General features: G+C 39.5%; 1 protein-coding gene across 1 annotated transcript in view; it reads left to right on the forward strand.

Moving 5' to 3' along the window:
* The window catches only part of NCAM2 (neural cell adhesion molecule 2), a 160588-nt gene that overhangs the window by 31784 nt on the left and 116125 nt on the right, over positions 1-12679 (forward strand). Inside the window, exon 10 of the mRNA XM_066621290.1 lies at positions 3708-3853. Within this exon, the coding sequence (XP_066477387.1) occupies positions 3708-3853 (146 nt within the window). The remainder of the gene's footprint in view (positions 1-3707; positions 3854-12679) is intronic.

The following is a 12679-nucleotide window of genomic DNA, read 5'->3' on the forward strand; positions in this document are numbered from 1 at the left end:
CCAGTGCCAGTGCAGACCCAAGGGAATGGAAACAGATGGTAACAAAGCAGATCTCCATGATTGCTCGCTGCCCACCATAAAATGCAGTATGCGCCTGGAAAGTTGAATTGAAATGGATTGTCATACACATCCAAGTTGTTACCAGATTTAACAGCATTCAAAGCAAATTGGAAATTCCTGCTTGAGCTTAAAATAAAATAAAAACTCAAGAATTTCAAGCTCAGTGCTGTCAGATCCAATGCCTCGCATTAGACCTCTTGGCCCGACATGGGACTACTATACTTTGCGCTAGCTAAATAGCTGGCACAGAGTCAAGTAGCCCCATTGCAGGGCTTCTTACCTTACCCAGGGGAAGAGGATGAATGTCCTCTTCCCACAAGGAGGCGTCGGGAGCTGTCCACAGCTATCTACAACGTCCATAGGATGCAGCGGCAGCCATTTTGGCACCACTGCAGGCTTGGTCACTGGACAGCTCAGGATTCGGCTGTGAAGCAGTTTGCTTTCTGTATGTTCCACTTCCAGCATTGATGTCAAACTGCGAAAGAGCTGCCCCGCACCCGGGGCAAAGCTCCATGATGGCGCCCTGTGTGGGCTATCGTTGCCACCCCATTCCGAAATCCATCTCCCCCTACTCACCAGAGGCTCATGGAGCATTGTGCAACCTCCACCCACGTCAGGGAAGCCCCTGTGAGGTTCCCCAACACCATAAACTGTGCTTCCGATTTTCCGGAAGCACAGTTTCTGCCCCCGTTGGGAACCTCAGAGAGGTTTCTGTGGGGTCCTAGCAGCCAGCACCTGGGGCTTTTACCCCGTCCTGGTCTATGGCAGGTACGCAACTGGACTGCAGCAAGGTGGGGTGGGTTTTGCCTTCCCCCACATGCTCCTTTTGGCATAAATACTGCACCTACCTACCTACCCAGCTTTGTTTTATAAAACAGGGCAAATATTTGTTTAAAAAAAATCATTGTTGCCTTGAATATCTAATTTGGTCCTTGGTTTAATTTTGTTAAGCCTCCATAATATTCTATCCTGTATTCTATCTTGAGATTCCACATTGCAGACTTTGGGCTTATGCATGGAAACAGCTTTCTCTCCATTCTCACCCCTTACATTGTTTGTTCCGTGCAAACAATATAGATCTTTTTTATTCTTTTATAACTGTATTTATTCCCCCACCTGCATCTTGTGCAACCATTTGTGGCACGAATTGGGGTGAATTATTTTAAGTAAATGTATTATATTTATTTGTTGTGGTTTAAACTTTTTATCCTACCAAACCAGCCTAATATTCAAGATCTTGGGATGGTTTAGAATAAAATTGTTACCAAACAAATTAAATTAAAGTAAACCAAATAACAGAGGATTGATTATTTAAATCAATAAAAAGAAGTCCTTAAAAATAAAATATAATCAATTCATGAATTACATTATTTTCTAAGAACATTTACTTGTGAAAAAAATCAATTTCTGATTCGGTGAAGGCACATATGGAGAACAGTTGGTGTGACCCCTACAACTTATTCATCTAGGACAACCTTTTAGCATCAGGACCCACTTTTAAAAACAACCATCTATCATAACCCACTAGGCAAAAAAAAAAAATCTAGAAAATATTTAATTAATAATTATTAACAAATTAATTAATAATAATTGGGGTTCTATACTCCCGAGGCTGCTAGAGATCTTACATATAATCTGAGTGTATAGGCATTTGCTTGACTCTCAAGGACTATTCCCCCAAACCTTTATAATCATTTCAGGGTACCCAGAAGGCTGAACTGGAGAGAAAGATATGCAGTTAGGGACTCCCAGGCCAGACAAAAGACTGAAACTGGGTTCACATGTGATCTATGGCACCCCAGGTACTAGAGAAATTTGGAAAATGTGGCATTTAAATTTGGGGTATGAATTACCAATTACCCCTGCTAATTGGGTAAGAGGCACTTTTTCAAGTGGGTGCTCCTCTTTTTTTAGCAGGGGGAGAGTGGCCCATCTCACCCCAGCAGTGTCTGTTCTAGTGGCTGTCTGCTGGTATTCTTTTGCATCTTTTTAGATTGTGAGCCCTTTTGGGACAGGGAGCCATTTAGTTATTTGATTTTTCTCTGTAAACCGCTTTGTGAACTTTAGTTGAAAAGCGGTATATAAATACTGTTAATAATGTTAATAATAATGAAGATTACCTCATACCAGTTTACTATTTTCTTCTGCAAACTGGACAAGGGTGCTTGCAAACCCCTTTTTTCAATATTTCAAAAACATTTCATGACCCACCAAAAATTGTCATGTGACCCACTAGTGGGTCCCAACCTACAATTTGCACTGATCTAGGACACTTTGCATTAAATAGGCATCAATGGTTCCTCCTGGATTCTTCTACACTGTTTTCCCATTTAACTGGACCTGCTAACAGCTGTAACCTAAGCACATAAGAGCCCTACTGGATCAGGCCAAAAGCCCATCTAGTTCAGCTTCCTTTATCTCACATCGGACCACCAGATGTCTAAGGGAGCACACAGGACAACGAGAGACTTGCATTTTTTGTCACTCCTTACACCTGGCATTCTGAGGGCAATTCTTTAGCATTCTATTTCTAAAGTCAGGAGGCTATACATAATCATTACAGCTTATAACCTATGATGGCATTTTCTTCTTTCTCCTGCTGGTGGCCTCCATAGAACAGTAATGACATAAATATATTAGAGATCTGCAAGCATCCTGAACATGCAAAGCTTCTGTTGGTGGAAATTTCTGCAGGAAAATAATTCAAAAGTTGGATTCATACAATAATACCTTTACATTCATCCACTTTCATCTCTTTGCTCTTTCAGCTGTTTTCAGTTATAACCAAATTTTGTCCCCGTGCATTCCTCTTTTGTCTAATTTCTTTCAACTTTCCACAACGTTCATCAATTTTCTTTATTTGTCTTTTATTTCAATTTATTTAAGATTCACATGCATTCTCATATGTTATTTACATTTTTCACTGGAAGTTTGCAAGCTAAATAGGGCTATGCTTTGACATTCATCCATTTTTTTGACTTTCATTATTGCTTTGGTCCATAACCAAAGCCCAAGGTATTGCTGTATGTAGATTTAACTGGTTCTTGAAGTGGCCCATTACTGTTGAACCATTGCCTGGTGAGGTTCGTGTTGGGTGCACTTAAAAGAAAGGCAGGGTATCAATTCAGTAAATAAAAATTAAAAAAAATAAGCCTGCTTGGTCCTAGGAAATTCTGGAGCTAAGTGACCTTTGGCAGCAGTGGCAACAATTACTGAACTCTTAGTATTCTTTTTCCCTTTAAAAAAAATTTGTTGAAAGATCTGCTCTGGGAGGGATGTGGGTTGTATGGAATGAGTCTAGTAATAAACACAGTAAATGAGTTGCAATCTGTGACAGAGCAGGAAAGTAAGCAGGGAAGTAAGTAACACTAGCATTGCCAAGGGTGTAACACTCATACTGTTCCTATGTGCACCCTTTTATTTTATACAAATAAGTATTCTATTTTCAAATAAGTAATGTACTCATGGACAATATCGTGATGTAGCAAATACCCATTTTCACCATAAACACCTTTGGAGGCAAGAATTGGCACAGTTCTAAAATTTATTTGAACAGAAACAAAACTATTTTCAAATAGGCAACTACATAGTTGTTCATTATACTCCTTCATATCAACAATGAGTAATATAATTTATATTTCTAACAGTACAGCCTCAAATTATACAACTTAAAAATGAAACCACCTTTGAAAATAGTCAAGCAACCCTCATATGTGAGGCAGAAGGAGAACCAGTACCTGAAATTACTTGGAAGAGAGCCATTGATGGAATAACATTTTCTGATGGTGACAAGGTAAATCAATTCATGTTTGTTATTCTGTTGAATAAAGTTGAGATAGATAGATATCTTTATTTAAAAAAAAAAGTTGGGAAAGGGATTTAAAGATTAATATATGAGCACATCTTATTTCCAAGGCAATTTTATGAACATCTGGGTCAGGGCTTTTTTTCTAATGGAACGCGGGAGGACGGAGTTCCGGCACCTTTTTGCAGGGGCCCCTCCCTTTCGGAGGCATTCCAGGAGGGGGGGAGCAAAACAGAGGCATTCTCTGGGTGGGTGCTGTGGGGTGCAGTGTGGGTGGGCACCTGGCCCCTGCCTGACCGCACAGCAACCCCCTCCTGCCCCCATCCCCAAGCTCTCGCCTGAGCCCAGCTCGCCTCCCCTCCCCCCGCGCTCTGCTTCCCTGCGCAGCTTCCAAGCCTTTGGAGGGCGCAGGGGACACGCACCGATGCCGAGGAGGAGGACGGACAGCCAGCCAGCCAGGGAGACGGGCTGCAGCACCCACGGAACGCCCAGGTACTGGCTTGGTGGAGGAGGAGGGGAAGGAAGCTGGCTGGTGCAGCCCCCGTGCTAATCTGCAGCATGAGCCTAGGCGTGTCTACTCAGAAGTAAGTCTCATTGTGCTCAATGGGGCTTGCTCCTGGGAAAGGGTGCATAGCCTTGCAGCCTGAAAGCCCAAGCCTGTGCATGTCTACTCAGAAGTAAGTTCATCTTTAAGGGGGAAGCATATAAAAAATATTTTATTTCTCCAATAAAAAATGGTTTAAAAATAAATAAATAAAAGATTAACAAATTGTGAGTTCCTGCACCTTTCTTTTTACAAAAAAAAACACTGATCTGGGTAATGCAAATGAGAAGGAAAAAAAATTAAAAGTCATGTGGTGCTATTTTCCAGAATAGAAGCTTTAGCAGTTAAGGCTACATTCTTCAACAGAACTTGTTATGCTATATGCCCCAGGCCTGTAGAGAATTTACAGGCTGGATAGAGCAAGGCCCTGATGTCTTGGCCTGCGTACAGTGTAGCATCATGGGAGTGGCTGATGTCACCAGATGGTGAGTCATAGGATCACCAGACTGTAGCCTGCCTCTCATTGGCCAGTGCCAGTATATACTGCAGCCTGTGCAAGCTGCTATGTGGGAGATGTTATGTGGAGTGTCTGTGGGAAGCTACGTCAGTGTGATTCGTGATCGGAGTGTCGAGAAAAAAAGCTATCTGTGCTGTTTGCTTGCAAAGCTACCTTTGAACTGTAAATATCTTGTACATACTTCAAGTAAAGGAACATCTGGTGGGAAGCACTGCTGTGTGCCTTGTTATTTCCCGGGAGTACTTGCCCGACCTTGAGTCTCTGGAGCTGCGATGTCGGCTGCGTACAGCAACAGAACTCCTTTACTTTGGTTCCTCTGGTAACAGTCCAGGATCTGAACTGCAAGGAAAAGTACTCCCTTGAAGTCTGAAATTCTCACAGAGTTTGAACTAAAATATCAGAAGAAGTCACTATTATGTCACTATTATGTCCTATGCAGCTATATATGTTCCATGAGAGGATTGCAGAGAACTCTGTTTGACAATTATCATGCACTCAGTTGCCATTGCCTTTTCTCTTATGTCCCACCCCAGGAATGAGGCTCTAGGTGAAGGGCACAATTAATAGTGTACCTTCGCTAAAGGAAAGGGCTGTTTGACTGTTTCCTCACACTTTATAGCAACTGCATTTATCTTATTTGTACTGGTTATAGTATGAGATGCTGATTAAGCTTATGATTTCTGAACACAATGGCTTGCAGGTGGCATTAGTTTTGAAGAAAAAGGTATCAAAGTGGGGGGGAAGTGTGAAATACTGTTACTCTGGAACTGTTCTATATTAGACTTGTGTTTAGAACGCTGATTGATTTGACTATTATATCTTGTTGCAAGTTCAAACTTAGTTACAAGGAACCAAGTCCTCTTGTGCAAAAGAAGTGCTTATGTGAGGAGTCTACTTGTGTGAAGATGGAGCCACAAACCCATTTGATTTGGCCAATTTCCTTCTTTGAACTAGAATCTCACCAGGGTTTGTTGTTCCCCGTGTCATGCCACTCACATGAGTAAATTACTCACATGGACGGTTATTTGTGGAAGAGAGCAACTCATTAATCATCAGAAAAAAACTCAGTGTGGGAATGGAAAAGGAATACTTATGACCTTTATATTGGACAGTCTTTGCTTCCTGCAGCTATGGTTGACTGTGTCCTTGGATTATACTAGGCATTATTTTTCAAGAAGTTGTCATGCTAGTTCTTATGTACCATCTGCCCAGGAGAGCTCATTTTGATTCCCTAGAGGTAATTTCTTTCTACGCTTATTCATCTGTTCTTGGAATTTCTCTTTTTTTACCCTTGGCTTTCCTGCTTACTATGGTTTCTGACTGAAGATCATAATTTATTCCTGCAGTTAGCAGAAATGACAAATGCTCTAAAAGACAATTGTATAAGGGAAGCCTGAAGAAACTGAAATATTTAATCAAGAAAAAGGAGGCAGATGATGAGTTTACAACTTATTTTAAAAGATATCAGAATATCAGTTGATTGTGTTGGAAGAATCAGCATTTTTTAAAAGTGCTAAATATATTCTAGTAACTAGTACATCTTTATTGGGAAGGAACCAATAATTACCTTAAAATATTGTCAGTATGTTCTAGTAGTACATGACCTGGCTGAGTTTTTCATCTTTACTTTCAAAAGGTCTGTCATTCTGTGCACTGTGTAAATAATAGTAAGGCCATGACTAACATGTTAAATGTGGAGAAATTAGTAGCGTGCAGTAAATTTATATTATTTGATCTAATATACCACTTTGTATTATATAGGCAATCTATATTTCTCTCCCAACTCTCAAAACATATGGAAGATAGGTTGTAGTATACCTGACCACACTGAAGTATGTAAAGAAAATGGAATTATGACATGCCTGTAATATGACTCTTGTCTTATTTTCATGGAATTTAATACAAAGAGGTTTTATGGACAGGGAGGATGTTTATCATATTTTTCTATTTCTCTTCATTTTTGAGTTAGTGAAATAACTAATGTAAATTAATATATGAGAAAATATGCAAAAGTTGATCTCAGTCTGAAATCTCAGTCTAGGAGTATCCATTGGAAATTATATGCCCTGGGTGACAATCAGTGTGAATATTGTTTAGACCTACAGTACTTGTATAGTACATGTTTTGAAGGTTCATATTTGAAACATGGTGCCACTGGGATTCCTGGATGGAGGTGCAGTGGTACCCATTAATGTCAGTTTAGGGGATAGTACCCATAAGAGTCAATTGAATGGTTTTGTAATTTGTAGATTACAGTCATCTGAACTAGTTTATTTGGAGAGAGAGAGAGAGAGAGAGCACACAGATGGAAAAACAAAGAGTAATGAATGGTGACTTATGGGGAAGAGAGGGAAGGGAAAAATTGCCAAAGTGAAGAGAGGGGAGTAAAGAGAATTTTGGGAAGGAGGATGAGAGAAACAGAGAGACAGAGAATTTACCCTTAGATTCCTTTGAAAGTTCTGCCTCTGAATGAAAATAAATTATCTGAAATTCAAAACAACTGAAATATTAGCATTCGTATTATGTGCTCTCAAAAATACAAGCTCTACTATCCTTTAGCATAGGAGATATCATATACTCAAGATAAGATCTGTACACTATGTGTCCTGAAGGCAGAATTGATAACTCATTCCCAACTGATAATGCATTGTGTCTGTTTTCAGAAATAGGAATATATGTGCTGAATTTCAGATCCTCTTATTGGAAATGATATTTTTGTTCAATGTGTATACCATTTCAACCTCATTCACATTCATTTTTAAAAATTCATTATTCATACCAATCAGTTCCCATAAGAAAAGTTGAGAGACCTCTGAGGAAAGCAGAGTGGCTGTACAAAGAGATTTCTAAAAGTTGAGCAGCAAGAAGAACATGTACCAGAGGTGAAGGAGGGATATTTAACAAAGGAACAGTGCAGAAGTATAGTTTGCACCAGCAGGATAGTGTCAGGAAAGCAACAGTGCAGAATGAACTGAGCTGAGGGTGCCAAAAAGAAAATAATGGGGTGATTTCAGAAGCCAACATGAGTTGTCAGAACAAGTCTAGTACATCATGGAAATGGCATAGACACAGTATACTTTGATTTCAACAAAGTATTTGACACAGTTGCCTGTGATATTTTCATGGATAAAACCTGGGCAATTCGTTACTACGGTAGGGGTTTTGAAGCTGGAATATGCTGGATGAATAACTGTTCCCAACAAGTGCTAATAAATGGTCCCATGTCAACCTGGAGAGAGGTACTGAGTGGGTTGACACAGTGGGGTGTCTTGGGCTCCGTGCTGTTCGACATTTTCTTTTATAAGGTGAATGGGGTGGGTGGAGGGGATGCTTATCAAGTATGTGCATGCCACAAAGTTGTGGGGGAGAGAGGACAGCTGATGCTTGAAGTTGGAAAATAGAATCAGAATTGGAATTCTCGTAATAGGCTTGATCATTGGGCCCATACCAACAAGATTAAATTCAGCAGAAAGAAATGTAAAGTTCTGCATGTAGGTATAATAAAAATAAGAGGAACAAGTATAGGATGGGGTAGACCTGGCTTGGCTGCACTTAACATGAAAAGGATATAGGTGTTTTAGTGGACTACAAGCTGAACATGAGCCAGCAGGGTGTTGTAGCTGCTAAAAAAAAAAAAAAAAAGCTAATGCAGTGCTGGGCTGCATTAGAATCTTAATTTGAAATCCTGCACTGGAATGTACACTGTAAAAGGGACATTAATAAGCTGAAAGGGGTTCAGAGGAGAGCAATAAAGATGGTGAGTGGTCTGAAAACTGAGTCCTATGAGGAACAGTTAAAAGAGCTGTGTGTGGTTAGTCTGGGAAAGAGAAAGTTAAGGGCAGATATGATAACCATCTTCAAATATTTGAAATGCTTTCATGCAGATGAAGAGAAGGGCGTACTGTCTTTGGCTCTTGAGGGCAGGACTCAAATCAATGGGTTGAAAATGCAGGGAATTCGATTTAAGCTAGATATGAAGAAGAATTTCCAAATTCTAAGTTATCTGGAACGATCTACTTTGTGCAGTTTCATTGGAGGTTTTCTAGCAGAGGCTGTATGGCCACATGTGAAGGGATACTGTAGTAGTTGACTACATTGAGCAGGGGGGTTGGACCAGATGACCAAGATACCTCACAACTCTTATATTTGGGGATCTCTTGTGAAATTTCTGTGAGATTCTGCATTCAATATGAGCTGCATTGCTGTAGTCTCAGTATCTTCTATAGTTAGCAAATCAAGCACTTCTAAAGAAATAGGTTAATAATCAGCAGGAAAGAGCTTAACAAGATAAAGTTTCTAAATTCTAGCAAGTGTAATAATAATAATAATAATAATAATAATAATAACAACAACAGGTATTTATATACCGCCTTTCTTGGTCTTTATTCAAGACTTTATTCAAGGCGGTTTACATAGGCAGGCTTTATTTAAATCCCTTATTAAATAGGGATTTTTACAATTTGAAAAAGGTTCTTTCTTTCAAGAACCACTACATTCAAGGTGTTTCATTCCGATCTGGCTTCACATTCTGGCCTCCATCCTGCCACGCTCAGAGCAGATGGAAACTCGGCTTCAGCTTGTCAGCTGCTTCAAGGTCGCACGGTGCCGGTGGCCTCAAACTGGCGACCTTGTGGATGTTATCTTCAGGCAGACGGAGGCTCTACCCTCTACACCAGACCTCCTGTCCACAAAATGATCAGTGAACCAGATCTTTTAAGACACTGTTGTCATATTTGGGATATCTGCAAGTGTAATTGTGTTTCTTCTGATCATCTGGTGGCTCTTATAGAAACCTTTCAACCTTTTTCATCTCAGGGCACAATGACAAGGTACTAAAATGGTCAAGGCACACCATCGATTTTTTCAGCAGTTGACAAGGCACACCACACTGCTGGTGAGGCTAACATCCCCCCCCAATGGCTCTACTAATAAATGACCCTCCCCCAAACTCCCACGGCATACCTACAGACCATTCTGTAGCACACCAGTGTGCCATGGCACAGTGGTTGAAAATGGCTGCTGTAGCCATATTATTTTTTGAAGTTGGATGAATAACATTCATAATAATGAAGAGTATCCTTCTGAATGTTTGATTGGATTTCTAGAAGGTAGGGACTAGCAAAACTAATATAATACAAAAATGTTTTAATTCTGTAGTCACCTACAAAAAAGTGTGCTGACTAAAAAAATTTGAATTGTTCAGATACATGCAGACTATTTGCAGAACTTATTACAGATGGTGAGGAACCTTAGTTCAGTAGCAGAGCCCATGCACCACATGTTGAATGTTTCACATTCAATCCTTGGTAACTCCAGTTAGGGGTGAGGAAGATATCTAAGTTGAAAAACATAATCTAAAATTTCTAAACTAAACAAACAAACAAAAAAAAGCAAAACCACTTTCATACATGGAGAGTTCCTTTGAACATGTGAAGGGAACCAGCAGCAGTTGTGAGCTCATCCAGGAGTAGACATTCTGAGAAAATCGTTTTCCGCCTCTCTCTTTTTATATACTTACATGATCTTTGCAATGAATGAGTCTTCACTCCTTCTGATTTAGGACAAGGCAGGTGATGAAGTGAAGGCCTGACTTGCAGTTTTGTAGAGAATTCTGTATCCTCTTTAACTAAATTATATATTGTGAATCTGTAATTTAACAGATTTCAGAAATAATGGATGCGGTCTGCTTCATTAAAAATTAGGCCCAAATCCTAACCAACTTTCTAGCACTGGCGTAGCTGTGCCAATGGGGTGTGTGCTGAATTCTGCAGTTGGGGGACAGTCACGTAGGCCTTCTCAGAGTTAGGGAATGTTTGTTTTCTTACCTCGGAGCTGCATTGCCCTTATGTCAGTGCTGGAAAGTGGGTTAGGATTGCGCCCTTAGTCATATACACGTCCACTGTTGAAAATGCATCTGGATTTAACAGACTTTCAGCCTTAATTGAACCCCTTCTTCAAATTAGACCATTAAATCGAGGTTCACTGTAATGGTATATTTTAAGTTAAATAAAATTAACTACCCCGTATTCTTTAATCACTAAATTTTCTCCTATTTTCTCCATTCTGTATGATTGCTGGAACTCTTTTATTTATTGTTTATTAGCAACTCATCGGTGGTTTCTTGTTTATTTCATAGTGATTTATGACAAGCAGTTAAAATATCCTTTATCTTCATTATTTCCCTTTTTTACCTTCCTACAATTACAGGCACACCAATGCTGGCTCTTTCAAGAACAGAAGAAGTAATATTGGTTTTGGTATGTACAATGCCCTGTGTCACCTCTTTATATAACCAACCAAAATGTTGCATGAAAACACCAGCATAAAGCAGTGATTAATCATGTCTCATATTGCTACCATTTCTTAAATTATGTCTGATGTTTTTAAGAATTTATTTATTGTACCTGTATGTAGTGATAATTATAAGGTAATTCTCAGTACATACATAATGTCATTTCTTCTTTTAAATCTTTAAAATTAGCTGCTATGTCTACAGATGGACAGGAAGCCAAAGCAATGAAATATTACTTCAGGATTGATGTAGTGGTTTAAACACTAATCAGCGATTAAATAGATTACTACAGATAATTTCTCCCCATGAGGAAAAAAAAAATCAACCCATTAAGGAAATTGTAGCATGTTGCAATGATTAGTACCTGTGTGAAACTGAGAAATAAACTGCACTTGTAAGCTCCATTCAAAATCTTCCATTAAAAAAAAATCAAGTGCAAGACTTAAGTGTAACATGATTCTGAATCAGTGGACCTAAGACATATACACATGGCAATACTCTGGAATTTTCTGCTGTTTCCAACAGGTGCATGGATAGAATACATTTACCTGAAGAATGTGGGGAATGTTGTGAATGTCACATCTATAACCCGGAAGGAAGCTTCCATCAGCTTCTCCATTTTGGTGGCTGTTGTGAATAACAGCCCTTGCTCATCAAAGGTAGCTTTTTCAGCCTAGGAAATCTTGGCCATCTGTTTCAACTTCTGGAAGTGTCATAATGCCTTCAATTCAGATAGCACTTTTCGTCTACATTGCTTTTCTGCTACTTGAGGACCTAGCTTACTGTGCAGAGTTGATCTGCCTTGTGTCTGACATTGAAGCCTGTCTGACTTGCAAGTGTCTCTACTGATTGGGTTTTTTTTTTTGGTGCCTCCCCTGTGGATACTAGTTTGTCAACAATACAACACACAATATCATTCTTGGCAAATGGATACATTTCATGGACTTCAAAGACAATGCCTTTCAATCAGGATTCTGGATTATTTCGAAATTCAGTGACATCTGGTCCTGAAAACACAAGTAGACCACATACCTGACTTTCACAGCTAGCCATCTTCTGCCTGCTAAACCAAATAGCAGTTGAACTAAATAGGAGCAGAGAAGACTAAGTATACAGTTAAGGCATCATCTTGCTTTGGCTCTCCTACCATCTATACTTATGGCAATTATATAGATACTGCATACTCTGTTGACTGAAAATAACAACTATTGCCATTTTTCTGGGGAATGGGTTGTAAGTACTATCAAGAAACCAATATTGTGACATACATGATACATTTGAGAAATGGCAGTATTATGCATACTGGAGCTTTATTTCCTGTCATTATGGCTGGTGACACATGGCATTCTTTAGATCTAAACCAAATGAACATGTTAATAGCAGATGGATGTTGTCTCTGAAAAGTGTATCACGACTATAAACAGTGACAAGCAAAATCAACCTTAAGTAGAATAACTGCAT

Source organism: Tiliqua scincoides, chromosome 3, assembly GCF_035046505.1.
Source record: "Tiliqua scincoides isolate rTilSci1 chromosome 3, rTilSci1.hap2, whole genome shotgun sequence".
Classification (NCBI taxonomy): Eukaryota; Metazoa; Chordata; class Lepidosauria; order Squamata; family Scincidae; genus Tiliqua; species Tiliqua scincoides.